We start from the raw sequence: 21,577 nt of genomic DNA on the forward strand, positions 1-21,577 counted from the left end.
GCACCAGGGGAAAGGCACCTGTACTCCCTGTTCACCCATGACCGCTTGGCCACGCACTTCTCCTACTCAATCATTGTTTGCCACGGCCTCATTGTTTACCCGCTACAGACTGTTAAATAGTGTGTGTGTGTGTGTGTGTGTGTGTGTGTGTGTGTGTGTGTGTGTGTGTGTGTGTGTGTGTGTGTGTGTGTGTGTGTGTATATATATATATATATATATATATATATATATATATATATATATATATATATATATATATATATATACGATGATCCTGCAGTCCTCAACTGGCAGCTTCATTAAATAGTACCCAGAGTCTCCTCTTGACTGTTGACGTTGAGACTGGTGTTTTGCGGGTACTATTTAATGAAGCTGCCAGTTGAGGATTTGTGAGGCATCTGTTTCTCAAACTAGACACTCTAATGTACTTGTCCCCTTGCTCAGTTGTGCACCGGGGCCTTCCACTCTTTCTATTCTGGTTAGAGCCAGTTAGTATTGTTCTGTGAAGGGAGTAGTACACAGCGTTGTACCAGATCTTTAGTTTCTTGACATTTTCTCACAAGGAATAGCCTTCGTTTCTCAGAACAAGAATAGACTGACGAGTTTCAGAAGAAAGTTCTTTGTTTCTGGCCATTTTGAGCCTGTAATCGAACCCACAAATGCTGATTGCTCCAGATACTCAACTAGTCTAAAGTCTAAAGACTAGTCTAAAGACTCTTGTTCAGCTTTGCTAACATAATTGCAAAATGGTTTTCTAATGATCAGTTAGCATTTTTAAAATGATTAACTTAGATTAGCTAACACAATGTGCCATTGGAACACAGGAGTGATGGTTGCTGAAAATCATCCGTTTCCAGCTACAATAGTAATTTACAACATAAAAAATGTCTACACTGTATTTCTGATCAAATTAATGCTATTTTAATGCACAGAAAATGTGCTTTTCTTTCAAAGACAAGGACATTTCTAAGTGACCCCAAACCTTTGAACGGTAGTGTGTATATATTATTTCCAAAGGCAGTTTGGAACTTGGTAGTGTGTTTTGCAACCGAGGACAGGTGATTTTTATGCATTTCAGCACTCGGCGATCCCGTCCTGTGAGCTTGTGTGGCCTACCACTTTGCGGCTCAGCCATGGTTGCTCCTAGACATTTCCACTTTACAAATACAGCACTTACAATTGACCGGAGCATATCTAGCAGGGCAGAAATTTGACAAACAGACTTTTTGGAAAGGAGGCAATCCTATGTTGGTGCCACGTTAAGTCACTGAGCTCTCCAGTATGGCCATTCTACTGCCATCGTTTGCCCTATGGAGATTGCATGGCTGTGTGCTCGATTGTATACACCTGTCAGCAATGGGTGTGGCTGAAATAGTCAAAGGGTGGTGTCCATGTACTTTTGTGTGTATATATACACACTACTCGTCAAAAGTTTTAGAACACCTACTCATTGAAGAGTTTTTCTTTATTTTTACTATTTTCTACATTGTAGAATAATATTGAAGACATCAAAACTATGAAATAGCACATGGAATCATGTAGTAACCAAAAATGTGTTAAACAAATATTTGAGTTTCTTTGAAAAGCCACCCTTTGCCTTGATGACTCTTGGCATTTTCTCAACCAGCAGCATACCACCCTGTATACCACTGCTGGCTTGTTTCTGAAGCTAAGCAGGGTTGGTCCAGGTCAGTTCTTGGATGGGAGACCAGATGCTGATGGAAGTGGTGTTGGAGGGCCAGTAGGAGGCACTCTTTCCTCTGGTCTAAAAAAGATATCCTACTACCCCAGGACACTGCCCTGTGTAGGGTGCTGTCTTTCGGATGTCCTTACTCTCTGAGGTCATTAAAGATCCCATGGCACTTATCGTAAGAGTAGGGGTGTTAACCCCTGTGTCCTGGCAAAATGCACAATCTGCCCCTCAAACCATCACGGTCACCTAGTTTACAATTGGCTCATTCATCCCCTTCCTCTCCCCTGTAACTATTCCCCGGGTCGTTGCTGCAAATGAGAACGTGTTCTCAGTCAACTTACCTGGTAAAATAATGGATAAATAAACCAGCTTCATGGTGTAGTCTACTGGATTGCATTTCAATTAACAGGTGTGCCTTGTTAAAAGTTATTTTGTGAAATTAATTTCCTCAATGCATTTGAGCCAATCAGTTGTGTTTTGACAAGGTAGGGGGGTTAAACAGAAGGTAGCACTATTTGTTAAAAGACCAAGTTCATATTATGGCAAGGACAGCTCAAATAAGGAAAGAGAATCTACAGTGCATCATTACTTTAAGATATGAAGGTCAGTCAATAAGGAACATTTCAGTCGCAAAAACCATCAAGCGATATGATGAAACTGGCTCCTATGAGAACCGCCACTGGAAAGGAAGACCCAGAGTTACCTCTGCTGCAGAGGATAAGTTTATTAGAGTTACCAGCCCCGGCAATGACCCAACACACCTCCAGGCTGTGTGAGGGCTATTTGACCAAGAAGGAGAGTGATGGAGTGCTGCATAAGATGACCTGGCCTCCACAATCCCCCGACCTCAACCCAATTGAGATGGTTTGTGATAAGTCAGACCGCAGAGTGGAGGAAAAGCAGCCAACAAGTGCTCAGCATATGTGGGAACTCCTTTAAGACTGTTGGAAATGCATTCCAGGTGAAGCTGGTTGAGAGAATGTCAGGAGTGTGCAAAGCTGTCATCGAGGCAAAGGGTGGCTACTTTGAAGAATCTAAAATATATTTTGAGTTGTTTAACACTTTGTTGGTTACTACATGATTCCATATGTGTTCTTTCATAGTTTTAATGTCTCTACTATAATTCTACAATGTTGAAAATAGTAAAAAATAAAGAAAAAACCTTGTTCTAAAACTTTTGACCGGTAGTGTATATCCCGCACTCGGACACTGCTTGTTTTGTATATATTTCTTTATTTCAATTTTGGGGATTTGTGTGTATTGTTGGGTGTACTTTACTGTTGGAGCTTGAAACATAATAATTTCGATGCACCTGCGATAACCTCTGCAACATGTGTATACGACCAAATAAAATCATATTTCTAGACTAAAGGTGTAAACGGTTCATCTTATTTTCAGTATCTTTGTTGTTTCCCCACGCAGGTCCAGAGTGGGACAACCAATCTCCTGGATGTCAGAAATTCCATTTCATGCCTCGCTTTGTCCGCTTCTTACCTGGTGAGACTGTCCCTTCTTCAGAAAACTCTCTCTCTCTCTGCTGGAGAATGTTGGTACTGCATGCTGTTGTTTGTACTTTGTGTGCATGAGTGTGTGTGTGTACACATGAGTTGTCCTCTTAATGCGTTGAGATTCAGATCTATGGATTTTCCGTGTATTTGTCCATGCAAACATTTTGTAAATGGAGATCAATCAGTTTTGCATAAGTGTCTAGACCTGATTGCGTATTTGACCGTATGTGTGTGTGTGTGTCTTGTATGTTCTCTGTGTTTCTGTCTGTCGGTCTTGTTTCTCTGTGTGTATGTGTTTCTGAATGTGTGTTTGTCTGTGTATCTCATGATCTCGGTGTTTGTCCCTCCCTGTCAGACGGTGGTAAGGAGGTGCTCTCCATGCACCAGGTTCTCCTCTACCTCCTGCGGAGCTCCAAGCCTCTGGTCCCTGAGGAGGAGATAGCTGACATGCTGCAGTGGGAGGAACTGAAGTGGCAGAAGTACGCAGAGGAGTGCAAGGGCATGATCGTCACCAACCCTGGCATGGTGAGAGAGGATAAGAGCACTTTCATGGACTGTATTCAAAATGGCACCCTATTCCATAAAGTGCAACAAGATCCATAGGGTGTGTGCCTGTGATTGATAGAGTGCTATATTGGCAGGGTTTGCACTTTCGAGTGCACATTTCCATGAATTCACATGCTCCTTTTTGTAACATAACACAACAATGTACTTACCAAAGTCTGATAGGATCTGAGTCTGTGTGTCAATCAGTTTCAATCAGTGTAGGATCAGTTTAGCTTTTTAGACCGTAATAAATACGATTTGTATGGACAGATCCTAGATCTTTACTCTGATACACTTTATCCATATGTTCCCTGGTCTCATAGTCTTTGTGTTGTTGTTTCAGAAGCCTAGCTCTGTACGTATTGACCAGCTGGACAGAGAGCAGTTCAATCCAGAGGTCATCACCTTCCCCATCATCGTCCACTTCGGGATCCGGCCCGCCCAGCTCAGCTACGCTGGAGACCCCCAGTAAGATCCTCCCTGTAACCCGCAAACCCCAACCCCACCCCCTCACCATCCAGGATCTCTTCCCACCACTTATTGCTCCGCTATGCCAGAGCCCCCCCCCGTAACTCGCCAACCACCCAGGACCTATACTACACTCCCCCTGCCTCTGATCCTCCCCGCCCACAAACACTACTGTATACTCCCCCCTCCCTCAAGACGCACTCCTTTCCCTCCCTTCTCCCCCGTTCCCCACACTGCTTATTCAAAGCATCTCTCACAGGACGGTTGATGGTGGCACTCTTCTGTGTTGAGAGGGGGAATGTCGGAGAGCGAGTGGGAGAGAAAGATTGGCGTGACATTTTCAAATGCGTTGTCACGGGGTCCTAAGGTTCCACCGGGCGCTGTCGCCGTGAGAACGGCACGGTTTGTCTCGTGAATAGTAATGACACACATACACACACACACACAGAGAGGAGTAGAGGGAATACTGTACTGTGCCTGTGCATAATTACCAAAAGCTTACTGTATATTAAATTATCCTCTGCTATCGTCTCCGAAGTGTAGAGAAAGCAACAATAACAACCAAAACCAAGCGCCAATAACAAGTGAAACTCTTCGACTAGTTTCTCTTTTTTGTCTGTGTCTCTTATCTGCGTCCTGTGACAGGGTTCCTGTCAGATACTTTAAGAAGATTAGGGGCCCATCCCGAATGGCACCCTATTCACTTTATAGTGCACTACTTTTGACTTGAGCCCTGGTCAAAAGTAGTGCACTATGAAGGGAATAGATGTCGATGATGAGGGATAGAAGGCTTTATAGGTAAACAGGAGAGATCTTCTCATTATGAATCCCTGCCAGTATTGTGTATCTGCTCAGGTCTGTGTCATTTGAGTGATGTTAGTCACCTTTTCATAATGTTAGGGATGTCCGACCTTCAGTCTGTCTCTGTGCTCTTTTGCTGTGGTCACACACGCGCGCACACTCCCCTCAAACCTCGAAGCCGCAGACGACAAATTTATGGGCGGATGGGGACATCATTAACGACAGTTGGCTTTAATTGCATTGATGGCAATGCCACAGAGAGGAGAGTGAGTGGGGGAGAGAGGAAAAGAGAGGACACGGCTGCATATCTTAAGCTGTCCCTTCCTGTTTCCTTGCCTTAGTGCGGGTTGTTCTAACCACAGTATCTCTATGGAGGGACTGATAGAGGGAGTGAAAGAAAAAGAGAGCGAAAGAGGAGTTAGAAGCAGAAGGTGGGGAACGAGTGTAAACGAGAGAGTGACGGCAGGCATGCAGCATATGTTAATGAAAGAGTTTGTGGCAGACACACACACCAGCCTGAGGCACCCTGAGAGCACAGAGTGGATCTTCTGAAAGGTCATGTGAGCGGGTTGGGGAGGGAGGCCTCCCAGGCTGCAGCTTCACCCTGCCCTCCTCTTCTCTGCCGCGGCCCCCGGCTGCCGGCCGTACAAACACACGCCGTTAGGCCGGTGGTGAGCCGGTAATCACGGCGGTAAAGCCCACTCTGCCTCAGTCTCCCTCTACACCGTTCACTAATGAAGTCGCCGTATTAAAACTCCCTAATTATAATTCCCCTCATCTCCAGTCCTCTCTACTGCATGTTTCTCTCTCTCTCTCTCCCTGTCCAGCCGGACGCTACTCATATAATTGGATAATTTTGGCTATAAATGAGGAAAGAGCCTTAATGGAGAGAAGCGGTCAGAGATGGGCAGAGTCACAGTTCGTCTCCCTCAGTCTCGTTACTAGAGTCAGTCCATCTGAGGAGGTTTTTCAATGGTCCATCATTATCACCTATCCCACAACGGTGTCCTTTTCAAAAGCAAACTAAGACCAAAAACTAATATAATAGATTGTTGTTGTGGCATGTGGAGAGACTTCCCTTCTCTTGCCACACACACATGTAACTGCAGCACTTTACAGAAGAGTGAACAGTGAGCGTCTTACAACTAGTCTTACAACAACCAACCAGCGCTTATAAACTGTTTTATCTGTAATGCCTGGGTGGGTGAAAGTGGCCTCACCGGCCTCTCTGGTCTGAAACAGGAGACTTACAGAAGAGCCATCCCAGTCCACAACACACACACACAGAGCAGGCTAATGGAGTAATGTCTGGAGGCTACTGTTAAATTATGTTTAATAATGGTCGGTGCTGTTGAAATATTGATGTGTTGTTCTGAGCCTCAGCTTGACTTCTGCCCACCTAGGTACCAGAAGCTGTGGAAGAGCTATGTGAAACTACGCCACCTGCTGGCTAACAGCCCCAAGGTCAAGCAGATAGACAAGCAGAAGCTAACACAGAGGGAGGTGGGTACCACACACTACAGTACATCTCCCTGGCCTCATTATAATTAAGTATGACTCATGCCAGCTTCATGCAATTGTAATTTCACAGGAGCGTGAGGCTGAAACGTGTGCTAGTGTAATTACTAGAACCATCTAACACCAGATTGTAGCCGTGTGCTGCAGTGCTGAGATCCTGATCTCTTGATGCCCCATTCACTGCATGGGTCCCAAATGGCAAACCTATTCCCTAAATAGTGCATGACTTTTGACCAGAACCATATGGCCCCGGGTGATATCTAGTGTAGAGGTCGACCGATTAATCGGAATGTCTGATTAATTCGGGCCGATTTCAAGTTTTCATAACAATCGGTAATCGGCATTTTTGGACACCGATCGTGGCCGATTACATTGCACTCCACGAAGAGACTGCATGGCAGGCTGTTATGTGAGTGCAGCAAGGAGCCAAGGTAAGGTGCTAGCTAGCATTAAACATATCTTATAAAAAAAAAATATATTAACATAATCACTAGTTAATTACACATTGATGATATTACTAGTTTATCTAGCTTGTCCTGTGTTGAATATAATCGATGCGGTGCCTATCATAATCATAATTTGAGCCAGGCGGCACAAACTGCTGATTATCAGCAGTTTGGGCCGCCTGGCTCATTGCGAACTGTGTGAAGACCATTTCTTCCTAACAAAGACAGCCAACTTTGCCAAACGGGGGGATGATTTAACAAAAGCGCATTTGCGAAAAAAGCATAATCGTTGCACGAATGTACCCAACCATAAACATCAATGCCTTTCTTAAAATCAATACACAGTAGTATATGTTTTTAACCCTGCATATTTAGTTAAAAGAAATTCATGTTAAAAGGCAATATTAAACTAGGAGAATTGTGTCACTTCTCTTGCGTTCATTTCACGCAGAGTCAGGGTATATGCAACAGTTTGGGCTGCATTGCTTGTTGCGAACTAATTTGCCAGAATTTTACGAAATTATGACACAACATTGAAGGTTGTGCAATGTAACAGGAATATTTAGAGTTATGGATGCAACCCATTAGATAAAATACGGAACGGTTCCGTATTTCACTGAAATGATAAACATTTTATTTTCTATATGATGGTGTCCGGATGTGAACATATTAATGACCCAATGCCTCATATTTCTCTGTGTTATTATGTTATAATTAAGTCTATGATTTGATATTTGATAGAGGAGTCTGACTGAGCAGGAGTAGGCAGCAAGCAGGCTCATAAGCATTCATTCAAACAGTACTTTCGTGCGTTTGCCAGCAGCTCCAAGCATTGCACTGTTTATGACTTCAAGCCTATCAACTCCCGAGACTAGGCTGGTGTAACCGATGTGAAACGGCTAGCTAGTTAGCGGGGTGCGCTCTAATAGCGTTTCAAACGTCACTCGCTCTGAGACTTGGAGTGGTTGTTCCCCTTGCTCTGCAAGGGCCCCGGATTTTGTGGAGCAATGGGTAACGCTGCTTCAAGGGTGGCTGTTGTCGATGTGTTCCTGGTTTGAGCCAGGAAGAGGCGAGGAGAGGGACGGAAGCTATACTGTTACACTGGCAATACTAAAGTGCCTATAAGAACATCCAATAGTCAAAGGTATATGAAATACAAATGGTAGAGAGAGAAATAGTCCTATAATTCCTATAATAACTACAACCTAAAACTTCTTACCTGGGAATATTGAAGACTCATGTTAAAAGGAACCACCAGCTTTCATATGTTCTGAGCAAGGAACATAAACGTTGGCTTTTTTTTTTTACATGCCACATATTGCACTTTTACTTTCTTCTCCAACACTTTGTTTTTGCATTATTTAAAACAAATTGAACATGTTTCATTATTTATTTGATGCATTATATTAAGTTAAAATAAGTGTTCATTCAGTATTGTTGTAATTGTCATTATTACAAATAAAACAGTTTTTTAATCGGTATCGGCTTTTTTGGGTCCTCCAATAATCTGTATCGGCGTTGAAAAATCATAATCAGTCGACCTCTAATCTAGTGCTCTGTGGAGGGAATAGATTGCCATTAAGGCTGTAACCACTGTCTATAGCTTCATTTCATCTACTGTATATGTATTTTGTCTCCGCTTGCTCCTATTGCCTTTGTTGAGCTATGTGTTATTTTCTAAAGTAGTAGCTGTCGAGGCTGGTGAAGCTCCAGCTCAGACTGTGTGTCTGTGTGTGTGTCTGTGTCTTAAGCGCACAGTCAATAATCCTATTTTCAAGGTAGCACTGGCTAGGGGCTCCGGCAGCGTCGCTTACAGTTACTGATATTCCCACTGTCAACCTATAGAGCAATTATTTCATCACACACACACACCAGGCCATCCCATCTCCAAGGGTCCGCTATTTCAGCGAGTCTTCACCCACCCATGACAATACAGCAACACTTCTATTATCCCCAACCCCCTGGGAACTTCATTAGGGGTGTGAGTGTCTGTGAGTGTTTGTGTATCACTTGTTCATCCACAGTTCTGGTACACATTCATCTGTTTTTTTTGTGCTAAATAGTGTAAAATTAACACTGCGACCAAACCAGAGCCCTTAAATTGGGGAAAGAAGCTTTTCATCTCAACAGAGAAGAGAAGTTGGTTGGTGCTCTAGATGGTTGATTCTCACTGTAATGTATGCATCCCAAAGGGCGCCCTATTTCCTACATGGTGCACTACTTTTGACCATAGCCATATGCATTGCACTACACAGGGAATAGGGTGCCCTAGGAGCCCTGTTCAAAAGTAGTGCACTATATAAGAAATAGGTGACTTTGGGATGCACTGCAGGGTCAGTTCTGCAGTGTTGGGGCCTCTTGCTCCAGAGAGAATCCCTGAGGGTGCCTCTTTCTGCCCCTAGAGACAGACGTGTTGCACCCCAGTTGGAGGATCCAGGGCCCCTGGCCGGCCGCTTTGATATGCTTTAAACGTAGCTGCCTGTCACACACACACACACACACTATTATTGTTATTTTAATTCCTATTTTCTGTCTATTTGTAAGTAATGTGGCCCAAATCAACAACTTCTATTGGAATTTGAAAGTATTTTCAAATCGTTTCCTATAACTAGCCTAGTATTTGAAAGTGTTTTCAAATTCTAATTTAAAATGACAGGCAGCTATGGGACGGCAGGTAGCCTAGTGGTTAGAGCGTTGGGCCAGAAATGTGTTTTCCGCATTTAACCCAACCCCTCTGAATCAGAGAGGTGCGGGGGGCTGTCTTAATCGACATCCACGTCTTCGGCGCCAGGTGAACAGTCGGTTAACTGCCTTCCTCAGGGGCAGAATGACATATTTTTACCTTGTCAGCTCGGGTATTCAATCCAACAACCTTCCGGTTACTAGCCCAATGGTACCACCAGAGAAGACCGATGTGCTGATACACATGTTCCCAGTCCTATTTCTGATTCGTAGACATACTCTGTCAGCCCAGACCATGGCCCGTATCCACAAAGAATCTCAGGAAAGGTCCTAGGAATCCTGTTAAAATCTGTATTAAGACACAAAAAAAACTCCCAGTGTAGGTTTTAGAATGATAAGACACTGTCCAAGCTCTGTGCCAGGAGTCAAATTAACTCATAAATGTTTCTCGGCTGGTTATCACGAAAGTTTGAGGTACCGCAAAGGAAAGATAGTGATGACACTCATTGGCATTGTTGCAAGTGATGGGGAATAACTAATCGCAATGAGGCATCACCAGTCACCAGATGTGAGCTCTATATTATGTGAACTAAACATACACATTAAGAAACTGTTTAAAATGTTTGATTAAAAAATAAATAATACTTTAATACATGTCATTTTGTCCTTGAAACATTTTTTATTGAAATACTGTAGAATTCCATTCATTCCTATGGCGGGCTGCTCCTACTGGGGAGTGCCAATAAAGCCTCTCAATGGTCAGTACATAGCATCAGCATTACAGAGTTTATATACATTATTGGTTTTAAAGGTATGTCATTTTCGTCGAACACAATCAAAGTTGGCATAAGCCCAAGATTCCTTTAATTGCCCAACTTTATTTTTTATTTTTTATTTTATTTTTATAAATAATGTGGCGCTCCAAAGGGATAAGTTTAAATGAAACCAATAGACAAATAAATAAACACATTGTTTTGTATTATTTATTTACCTACATCATGTTAAGTATTTAGGCATATCGTGAAATTGGACTCGTGAAATCATTGTGTAAAGCGCGAGAGATACATGTCGGTCTAGATTATTTCTGGATCGCTCATATAGAAATATCAAAACATTCTTTTAACAACTCCAAAGCAATTGTATGTGTGTACAGCTACCACTGACTCACTGCATTTTTGTGTCCTAAATACCTGTCGACTGGGTGTGTGACCAAAGAGTAAAATGTCTCTTTTTTTATTAGCACTTACGACCAATTTTCTACTCTGAGACACTTTGTGGATACTGGCCCAATGTTGTGTCCTAAATGGCACCCTATTCCCTATTGTACTGGTTAAAGTCATGCGCTATGTAAGAAAAAAGTAGTGGTGAAAAGTAGTAACATTTTGGTACTTGAATGTCTCTGGTGCAGACCTCGCCTCTCTGTGTTGTCTGCTCTTCTGCAGGCGCTGCCACTGTGTACACTTTAGCCCTAGAACCAGGGATTTTGGGGTTTCTAGACAACCAAGTGTGTGTCTTTGAATGCACTGTGTGTGTGTTGGAGCCAGTGCTAGCTGCAGGTCCAGTTTCCAGCTCTCTCGCACACATGCCCACACACGTTGGAGCACTACCTGGAGAGAGGGGAGGAAGGAAAGATTGCTGCATGTGTATTCTTTATACCTGTTTGTGTGTGTCTCTGGTAGATTTGCTCTCTCTCTCTCTCGCTCTCTCTCTCTCTGTCTCTCTGTGTGTGTGTGTTCCTGAATGTTTAACTGTGTGTGGTGTAATCTCCCGTGGGCAGATTCTGCGAGTCGACCGAAAAATCTGCAGTGTCTGAGCGGGATGCATGAGATAACGAACAGCATTAGTTCTGGTTATGGGGTTTTCATCACTGGTTATTTGGACGTATCAGGATTGAGTGAAGGCGGTGCTTAAACTACTTTGTCTTGAGTGTTTTGCTCATGTGCACACCCTGGTAGGGGGTGGGGGGGGGGGGGGCTTTAGCTGAGAGTTTCCTTTTGTGTGGGTGGAGACTTTTTTTTGCTCTCAACTCTCAATTTCTAACAAGTATGAACTCAAGTTAATCACGCAGCTGACCAAATTACGCAATATTTTACTTCTGGGTTAACAGACATTGTGTGTTGTAAAGATGTTTGGCTGTCCTCTGTAGCAGCAGCACTGACCCAGTGGATCAATAATGTATGTGTGTTTGTCAGGAAGCTCCGATCTGACACACACACTAGGCTTAATAATGTACGGGTGTTGTTTTATCAGGAAGCCCTTCAGAAGATCCGCCAGAAGAACACCATGCGCCGAGAGGTGACCGTGGAGCTCAGCAGCCAGGGCTTCTGGAAGACTGGCATCCGCTCTGACCTCTGTCAGGTAGGCAGGCGAGATGCTTTGCTGCCCCACACGCACACAGTGTACACTGTACTCTCAGAGACACAGCAAACCTATGCACAGATGCACAAACATGGATGCACACTCACACACACACCTGACCACCTGTTTGGTTATTCTAGCATCATACCATCACGTCAGCCACGCATAGCAAACAAAGGCACATGGCGAGCAGTTTCTTGGCCGGTAGCTAGAGGTGAACACTGACGGCACATCAGCCCTCTCATTCTCACACACACCTGCCCCCACACAGACACAATCCCTCCTACCCCTACACACATACACACGCCCCCACACAATCACTCCTACCCCTACACACACCTGCCCCCACACAGACACAATCACTCCTACCCCTACACAGACACAATCACTCCTACCCCTAAACACACACACACCTGCCCCCACACACACAATCACTCCTACACTCACACACACACACACACACCTGCCCCCACACACACACAATCACTCCTACACACACACACACTCCTGCCTCCACACAGACACTATCACTCCTACCCCTACACACACACACACTCCTACACCCCTCCCCATCGTCTCCTACTGAGTACCCAGTGAGTAAATTGGTCTGGGAGTGGACCCATGCTAATGTTATCTCAGCCACTCGAGCAGTAGCCTAATTTGAGCGAGTCTGATGGGTTGAGACACGGAGACACGGTCTTGCTTTGTTAATTGGGTGGTTAACAAGGCCTTAGAGTGGTGTAGATGTGGGCGGTGGGTAGGCAGTCGAGGGCCAGGGGTGGGCTGACTGATCAGCTCTGGGGCTGTGTGGGTTAGTGGTTAGCACAGAGAGAGAGAGAGAGAGATAAAGACACACAGGGAGAGAGAGAGAAAGGAACAGAGGGAGAGGATGGAGAGAGAGAGAAAGATGGAGCAGAGGGAAAGAGAGAGAGAGAGCGACGCAGCTCATTTGACTGACCTGTAGGAGCCCCGGGCTCCCCTGGTAACACTAATTAAAACATGCAGCGCAGCCTGCTCTTACGCGGTGGTGCCGGGTTTAATGGGTGTTCCACCGCTACACAACGCTCCCCCACTGTTCTCCTAGTACGGACTGATGAGACTCCCGCTAATGATAGCTCATATTGGTTACTCTTTTCCTCTCATTTACTCGCACAGTCTCTCCCTCGCCTCTCTCTTTCTCGCTCGCTCACTCCTCTCTGTCTTTTATTTGTTTTCTTTGACACTGGCTATGTTTCTGCACAGGCAGGTTTGTGTCACCAGGTCCTGATTCGTCCGTGTCAACATTTGAATTTCCCCCACAACTCTTAATTTCTCCTCACGGCGAAGAACACATGCACACTGATTGGACTCGTGATTATTTCATCTCCCTCTCTGTCGAAGCGCCACTTAATAATGACTGGCTGATTTGATTATGCCATGTTCTCTCTCCCTTCCCTCTTACCGTCTCTCTCCACCTCTTTCTCACTTCGTCCACTTATCTCTCTCTCTCCTCTCTCTCTTTCTCATCCCTCCGCAGCATGCTATGATGTTGCCAGTGTTGACCCACCACATCCGCTACCACCAGTGTCTGAAGCACCTGGACGACCTCATTGGCTACGTCTTCAAGGAGCGCTGTCTGTTACAGGTGAGAGAAACACACGCACACAGCCAGTGTAGTCCCATCAGGGCTGGAGCCTTCCAGAGCTCTCAGCATTAGCCTCAGTGCTTCCTCCAGCACTATTGGAGAGCTGTCATACAGAGACTGATACATTAGAAAGTAATGTGTTGTATTCGTGCTTAAAGAAAGGGGGATGGCTGACTTGTTGCCTCACGATCATACACTCAAAGGCCTCTTACCCTTTCGTTCAAAGACAAAGATCCCACTAATTTACCATGCCTGCTTCTTTTGACCTGCTTTTTGGTATGTCTGAAAGGGGTAGGGGGTAACAAACATGGCAAATTAAAAGACACCTAAAGACCTAGTCATGATTTCTGCATTTTGATTTCTGCACGGACCCTGTAACACCTCCCTAATTTAGATGTGTGTTATTGTGCGCACTTGCATGTATGTGTTAACTTGCGGTATTGTGTGTCTGTCTGTCTGATTATGTGTGTGTGTGATAGGAAGTGGCCTTATCTTTGTATGGTAGTAATGATGGCCTGTCATCATTATTCTTAAATAGAAAGCCCTGGCTGATGGCAGAGGCCTTACACACTAGTAACACCACCAGTCCATTTCCTGTATTTCCCTCTATTGTCCTGCAGGGGAGCTCTAGATTACAAGATCGTTTTCGGTTAAAGATGTAGTGACGGTTGGAGACATGCAAGCATCGTCGAGGATCTCCTGCCTGCCCCCTCGTCTTCTGTTCTTTAAACAACCATCTCCACCGCTGTTTTGTCACCCCTGCTCTACATTCTCTTCTCTTCTACCACCCCCACCGCTCCTCTCTTCCCTCACCCACCCCCCCCTTCTCCCCAGGAACAGAGTAGGCCCGAAGGGCCTCAATAATTAAACTGTAAAACTCTACCACAGCCCCATCTCAGATGTCGTGTGTGTGTGTGTGTGTGTGTGTGTGTGTGTGTGTGTGTGTGTGTGTGTGTGTGTGTGTGTGTGTGTGTGTGTGTGTGTGTGTGTGTGTGTGTGTGTGTGTGTGTGTGTGTGTGTGTGTGTGTGTGTGTGTGTGTGCGTGCATACATGCTGGTGACACGTGCAAGAGGCACCAAAGTGGATCATGTTTTCGTATGTCTAATTTCCAAAATAATTAATGTAGTCTAATTTATGCTCCAATTCCTTTCATTTTTAAATGTATTTTGTCTCTGAAACAATGATTGATCTTGCAGAAAGGGTATCTTTGCATTGATCAAGACAACATGTTGCTGCTTATACATTTTTTATGTATTCATACAGCAAAATGTGTCTGTCAAGTTTCAAACTGCATCCCAAATGGGACCTTATTCCCCTTAGGCCCTGGTCAAAAGTAGTGCACCATATAAGGGGATAGGAAGGGGATAGACTTTCCGCCTGAGTTATCAAATGTATTTATAAAGCCCTTTTTCCATCAGCACATGTCAGAGTGCTTATATAAAAAAAACATCCTTAAACCTCAAACAGCAAGCAATGCAGATGTAGAAGCACGGGGGCTAGGAAAAACTCTCCAGAAAGGCAGGAACCTAGGAAGAAACCTAGAGAGGATCCAGGCTCTGAGGGGTGGTCAGTCCTCTTCTGCCGGTTGGAGATTATAAGAGCCATTAAGGCTAGATCGTTCTTCAAGATGTTCAAAGGTTCATAGATGACTAGCAGGTTCATCTATCACGATTACTCAAGTTTAGCCAAAGGCTGTTGAGCAGTCAGCAGACAATGCAATGGTCAGTACATCCAAAGCCCCATAACTATTATTATTATATAACTTCATGCAGTCATAATTTTGACAGACAATCATCCTCTCCAGGAACCGGTTTCGCGATAGCGATGGAATGTAGGATTATGAGTGTGTTTTAAAATATATATTTTTAACGATGCATCATTCCTACAACGGCCGAAGATGTAACATGCGTTTCCCAAAATACCACTCAGAAGGAACGGTCGCAAAGTGCGTTGTTGGATCATGAGTCTATACTGATAGGATCAAATGAAAGGGAGCGCTGCTCTCTGATAGGCTTTCTCTATTCAAGTCTTTCCTTAACATATTTTAATTATTTCACAATACTGACGATGGATCAGCTCCTAGGGAGATATTACCACCTACGGCTGCAAATATTAAGGCGTGCCTATTCTAATGCCTACCCAATAAAAATGCACTAAATCACAGATTTGGCACATCATTGCGCACATGTTAGGCTACACATCAGGAATTATACTGATACCATTACAGATGGCAAGATACCAATAGCAAAATAGAACTCAAATGATTGACCATGACATTTATTTCAATATGATTGAAAGCTTACGGTTCATTTTAATGCAATCATCTCGGTTTTCATTTGAAGCGTTTTTTTTTATACAGTGCTTGTTTGTGTCAATGGCAAAGACAGTGCAACTTTGTATTTGTAGGCAACTCTGTTCTGAAGTTGTCATGGTCACATAGAGACGGATAACCCACAAAGTTTATAGCGGAGATCTTCTGTGTATAAAGTGACGTGGGAGGGCAAAAAAAGCATCTAACGACGCATTTAGCTGTTTAACAAGTGGTCTGAGGCAGCCGTTAGATTCCGAGTGTTTTCAAGTGTAACGTTAACTTTGAGAAGGACGATTAAGTGTACTGTCTTTGCCACTTGACGGTTGCATCCCAGAAGGCACCATTTTCTCTGTACAGTGCACTTCTTTTGACCAGGGCTCATAGAGTGCCATTCGGGACACAGCCGATGTGTCTGACATTTCTCAGTTTGACCAACAGGGATCATTTAGAATTCCAAGTATTTTTGTGTTAACCTTTCAGACAAGAGGACAGAGTTGTGCTAGACATCTACTAGTGCAAGGTCAAATAGTTCTGAACTGTTGAACGCAGTTCTGTTTCTTTTAGTTACAACAAAAATTGATTTGTTTCTGTTCAAGGATACAACCCTGGTGGCGTCTGGACTGATGATATTGAAACCCCCTCTGTTAACTTTTTACATGTATCTCATTGGAGCTTGAAATTGATTTTAAGTTGGAAACCCGAGCAGTCCGTTGAGAGGAGAGATGAGTTAGTGTTTTTGCTGATAGAAGCTACATTCTGATAATGTTAGATTGATAAATGCTCGGCACGTCTTACTGAGAGTATTATATATTCCCTTTTCCCTGTTTCTCCTTGGTTGACGATGTTCGGATTAGACAGACGCCCTGCTTTCCAAACAAAGCACAGTGGTGGGGAATGTGTAGATCTTCCAGTGTGCTAACTGGCTTTATTTGTTCCAAAATATTTGTTTCATTTATACTTCTTTCCATTTGATTCATATTTTTGGGATGCTTATTCCGATTAGTACATACTGTAGCTCAATTTATCCATTCAGATGGTGACACATACGGTCCTAGAAGAGTCACCATCAGCAGATTCTGACTTCTTCTCCCTCTCTCTACAGTTGGCCATGACTCACCCCAGCCACCACCTGAACTTTGGCATGAACCCGGACCACGCCCGTAACTCCCTGTCCAACTGCGGCATCCGCCAGCCCAAGTATGGGGACAGAAAGGTCCACCACATGTACATGAGGAAGAAGGGTGGGTACCTACGGTAGAATACAAACGTGCACACGCACACATCATCAATATTGATTGATGGATGTTTCTGTTGTCTATGCTGACTAACCAACCTCTGTCTGATTGGTCAGGAATCAACACCTTGATCAACATCATGTCTCGTCTTGGACAAGATGATCCCTCCCCCTCCAGGTAGGCCCTACTTCCATAAGGAGGTCTAAGCAATGTCCCCAACTTCTGATGCAGGGGTTATTCTTATTCCAATCCATTATGTAGCTCAGTTGGTAGAGCATGGCGCTTGTAACGCCAGGGTAGTGGGTTCGATCCCCGGGACCACCCATACGTAGAATGTATGCACACATGACTGTAAGTCGCTTTGGATAAAAGCGTCTGCTAAATGGCATATATATGTAATGAACACTACCGGTCAAAAGTTTTAGAACACCTAATTATTATTTTTTTTATGACTATTTTCTACATTGTAGATTTAATAGTGAAGACATCAACACTTATGAAATAACACACATGGAATTATGTCGTGACCAAAAAAGTGTTAAACTAATCAAAATGTATTTTATATTGGAGATTCTTCAAATAGCCACAAATAGACCGCTTTGCACACTCTTGGCATTCTCAACCAGCTTCACCTGGAATGCTTTTCCAACAGTCTTGAAGGAGTTCCCACATATGCTGAGTACTTGTTGGCTGCTTATGGCGGTTGGAAACAAAAATCTCAAATTTGGACATCTAATGTTCTTTGGTGTCCTTTAGTAGTGGTTTCTTTGCAACAATTCGACCATGAAGGCCTGATTCACGCAGTGTCCTCTGAACAGTTGATGTTGAGATGTCTGTTACTTGAACTCTGTGAAGCATTTATTTGGGCAACAATTTGAGGCTGGTAACTCTAATGAACTTATCCTCTGCAGCAGAGGTAACTCCATTCCTTTGGCGGTCCTCATGAGAGCCAGTTTCATCAGAGCGCTTGGTTTCTTTCAAAGTACTTGACATTTTCCGTATTGACTGACCTTCATGTCTTAAAGTAATGATGTACTGTCATTTCTCTTTGCTTATTTGAGCTGTTCTTGCCGTAATATGGACTTGGTCTTTTACCAAATTCTATCTTCTGTCTACCCCCCTTCCTTGTCACAACACAACTGATTGGCTCAAACGCATTAAGAAGGAAGGAAATTCCACAAATAACCTTTTTAACAAGGCAGACCTGTTAATTGAAATGCATTCCAGGTGACTACCTCATGGAGCTGGTTGAGCGAATGCCAAGAGTGTGCAAAGCTGTCATCAAGGCAAAGGGTTTCTATTTGAAGAGTCTCAACTATGAAATACATTTTGATTTGTTTAACACTTTTTTGATTACTACAGGGGTTCGTCCTTTTGAAAGTTGCAACGTTCTGCGGCACAGTTTGCATGGTGCCACAGAATTCTGACACATTATTTAGATGTCAACAACTGGTACCATTAATGCTAGTTTTACCACCAGATGGCATCTTTGAGAAGCATTTGATATCCTTCAATAGTGGCTGTACTAGAGAATTTAAAACCTTTTTTTGTAAGAACATAGTAAATTGGACACAATTGTACATTTTAAGAAATTTAGCTTAATTAATTTGAATAATATTGTTTTTTTTATTCCAAGAAAAAATGAAAAACCCTCTTCGTTTCCGTTGGGATGGAATGGAAAATATGGCGCTGTACAAAGTGACAGTCGGGAGTAGGCTACAGTACTGGGCTATTTAGCTAAAGAATCCCTGTGTCGTGCTGGAGACCGGGGTTCAATTCCCCGACAGGGAGGAACGAGTAAATAAGAATTTGTTCTTAAGGGATGGGTAGCATCAAGAAGTTAAGAGGGATAATTGTCATCAGCAACCGCTGAATAGCATAGCGCAACAGTCAAATAATATTACTAAATAATACTCATATTCATGAAATCACAAGTGCAATATTGCAAAACACAGTTTAGCCTTTTGTTAATCCACCTGTCATCTCAGATTTAGAAATGATGCTTTACAGCGAAAGCAATCCAAGCGTTTGTGTAGGTTTATCGATAGCATAACATTATGTACACTAAGCATTAAGTAGCTAGGTCATGAAAATCAGAAAAGCAATCAAATTAATCGTTTACCTTTGATCTTCAGATGTTTTCACTCACGAGACTCCCAGTTACACAACAAATGTTCCTTTTGTTCCATAAAGATTATTTTTATATCCAAATACCTCAGTTTGTTTGTTGCGTTATGTTCAGAAATCCACAGGAAAGAGTGGTCATGACAACGCAGAATAAAATTCCAAATAACATCCATAATGTCCACAGAAACATGTCAATTTTTTTTAGAATCCAGCCTCAGATTGTTTTTAAAATACTGTATATAAATGATAATAAATCAACCGCAAATGTCTTTCACAGTAGGAGAGGGAAAAACAATAGCTGTCCAAATTCTGTTGCGCGAGCAGAACTCATGTGACCACTTGACGCGATGTTATCGTTCTGAAACAATGTCTGAAGACAGTTGACACCTTGAGGAAGCGATAGGAAAAGCAATCTGGTTGATATCCCTTTAAATGGAGCAATGGGAGGCTATGGAACATGACGTTTTCAAAATAGAAGCCTCTTCCTGGCAATATCAGTTCTGTTATACTCACAGACAATATTTGGACAGTTTTGGAAACTTTAGAGTGTTTTCTATCCTAATCTGTCAATTATATGCATATTCTAGCATCTGGTCCTGAGAAATAGGCCGTTTACTTTGGGAATGTTATTTTTCCAAACATAAAAATAGTGCCCCCTAGCTTCAAGAGGTTATCTGACTTACCAAGTTAAATAAAGGTTACACTAAGAGCATAACATTTCTACACCCTAATTGTATAACTGTAGTCTAACCAATACCCAAACAGAGATTAAGTGAAAATAAACATCTCATTGATTTATCAAGTCAAGTCCTCATGCTTGTCTAAGAGCAGAGCAAAACAGTGCTAAAATAGTTGTAGGCCTTTGCTGCAAATCCTATTGCTTCTTACTTCATTATGCTATCTTTAAATAAAACCTACACCACTTTTAACAGGACATTAATCAACGCTAGTGAGACTCATGTCGCCTACAGTAGGCCTACAGTATATCGTAAAATATTACGTGACTCTCCGCCGATAATTACATATAGAGCATTGGAGGATTCTAAGTTAAAACCAAAAGCTGCCTCATGGGTCTCTTGATGGCAGCTGGCACGGGTATCGAACCTGCATCTGTAGCAACGCGTTTTGCACTGCGGGAGCCCCCATCCAAAACCTTTTTTTATTTTTATTAAAGACTATCAGAAAGAATGTTGGTACTTATTTATTTTGATCCAAAGCCATGAATGAGTGAGTCACTCAGCTTTATGTTGGTGCCGGGCTATATGACTGTGCCATCAACTTGATAATATATAACGATATTTTGGAGGTTATTTCGTTTTCAAAAAATGAAAGTGAACGATTGTGATCTGAATGAAGGCCAAAGTAATATTTGTGAAGGCCAAAACATGTATTTCTGTTTTTAGAGGGGGAGAAACACTGGGCCAATTGTGTGCCGCCGATAAAGGCCAAAATACACTGCTCAAAAAAATAAAGGGAACACTAAAATAACACATCCTAGATCTGAATTAATGAAATATTCTTATGAACTACTTTTTTCTTTACATAGTTGAATGTGCTGACAACAAATTCACACACACATTATCAATGGAAATCAAATTTATCAACCCATGGAGGTTTGGATTTGGAGTCACACTCAAAATTAAAGTGGAAAACCACGCTACAGGCTGATCCAACTTTGATGTAATGTCCTTAAAACAAGTCAAAATGAGGCTCAGTAGTGTGTGTGTGGCCTCCACGTGCCTGTATGACCTCCCTACAACGCCTGGGCATGCTCCTGATGAGGTGGCGGATGGTCTCCTGAGGGATCTCTTCCCAGACCTGGACTAAAGCATCCGCCAACTCCTGGACAGTCTGTGGTGCAACGTGGCGTTGGTGGATGGAGCGAGACATGATGTCCCAGATATGCTCAATTGGATTCAGGTCTGGGGAAAGGGCGGGCCAGTCCATAGCATCAATGCCTTCCTCTTGCAGGAACCGCTGACACATTCCAGCCACATGAGGTCTAGCATTGTCTTGCATTAGGAGGAACCCAGGGCCAACCGCACCAGCATATGGTCTCACAAGGGGTCTGAGGACCTCATCTCGGTACTTAATGGCAGTCAGGCTACCTCTGGCGAGCACATTGAGGGCTGTGCGGCCCCCCAAAGAAATGCCACCCCACACCATGACTGACCCACCAACAAACCGGTCATGCTGGAGGATGTTGCAGGCAGCAGAACGTTCTCCACGGCGTCTCCAGACTGTCACATCTGTCACGTGC

The 21,577-nt window shown here is 43.4% G+C and overlaps 1 protein-coding gene across 1 annotated transcript in view; it reads left to right on the plus strand.

Moving 5' to 3' along the window:
* Positions 1-21,577, plus strand: part of LOC123991123 (ribonuclease 3-like) — a 138,823-nt gene that overhangs the window by 12,047 nt on the left and 105,199 nt on the right. Inside the window, 8 exon segments of the mRNA XM_046292350.1 lie at positions 3,116-3,190; positions 3,557-3,726; positions 4,091-4,215; positions 6,420-6,519; positions 11,913-12,020; positions 13,537-13,644; positions 17,058-17,196; positions 17,307-17,367. Coding sequence (XP_046148306.1) covers positions 3,116-3,190; positions 3,557-3,726; positions 4,091-4,215; positions 6,420-6,519; positions 11,913-12,020; positions 13,537-13,644; positions 17,058-17,196; positions 17,307-17,367 — 886 coding nt within the window.

Source organism: Oncorhynchus gorbuscha, linkage group LG12, assembly GCF_021184085.1.
Source record: "Oncorhynchus gorbuscha isolate QuinsamMale2020 ecotype Even-year linkage group LG12, OgorEven_v1.0, whole genome shotgun sequence".
In the NCBI taxonomy this organism is placed as follows: domain Eukaryota; kingdom Metazoa; phylum Chordata; class Actinopteri; order Salmoniformes; family Salmonidae; genus Oncorhynchus; species Oncorhynchus gorbuscha.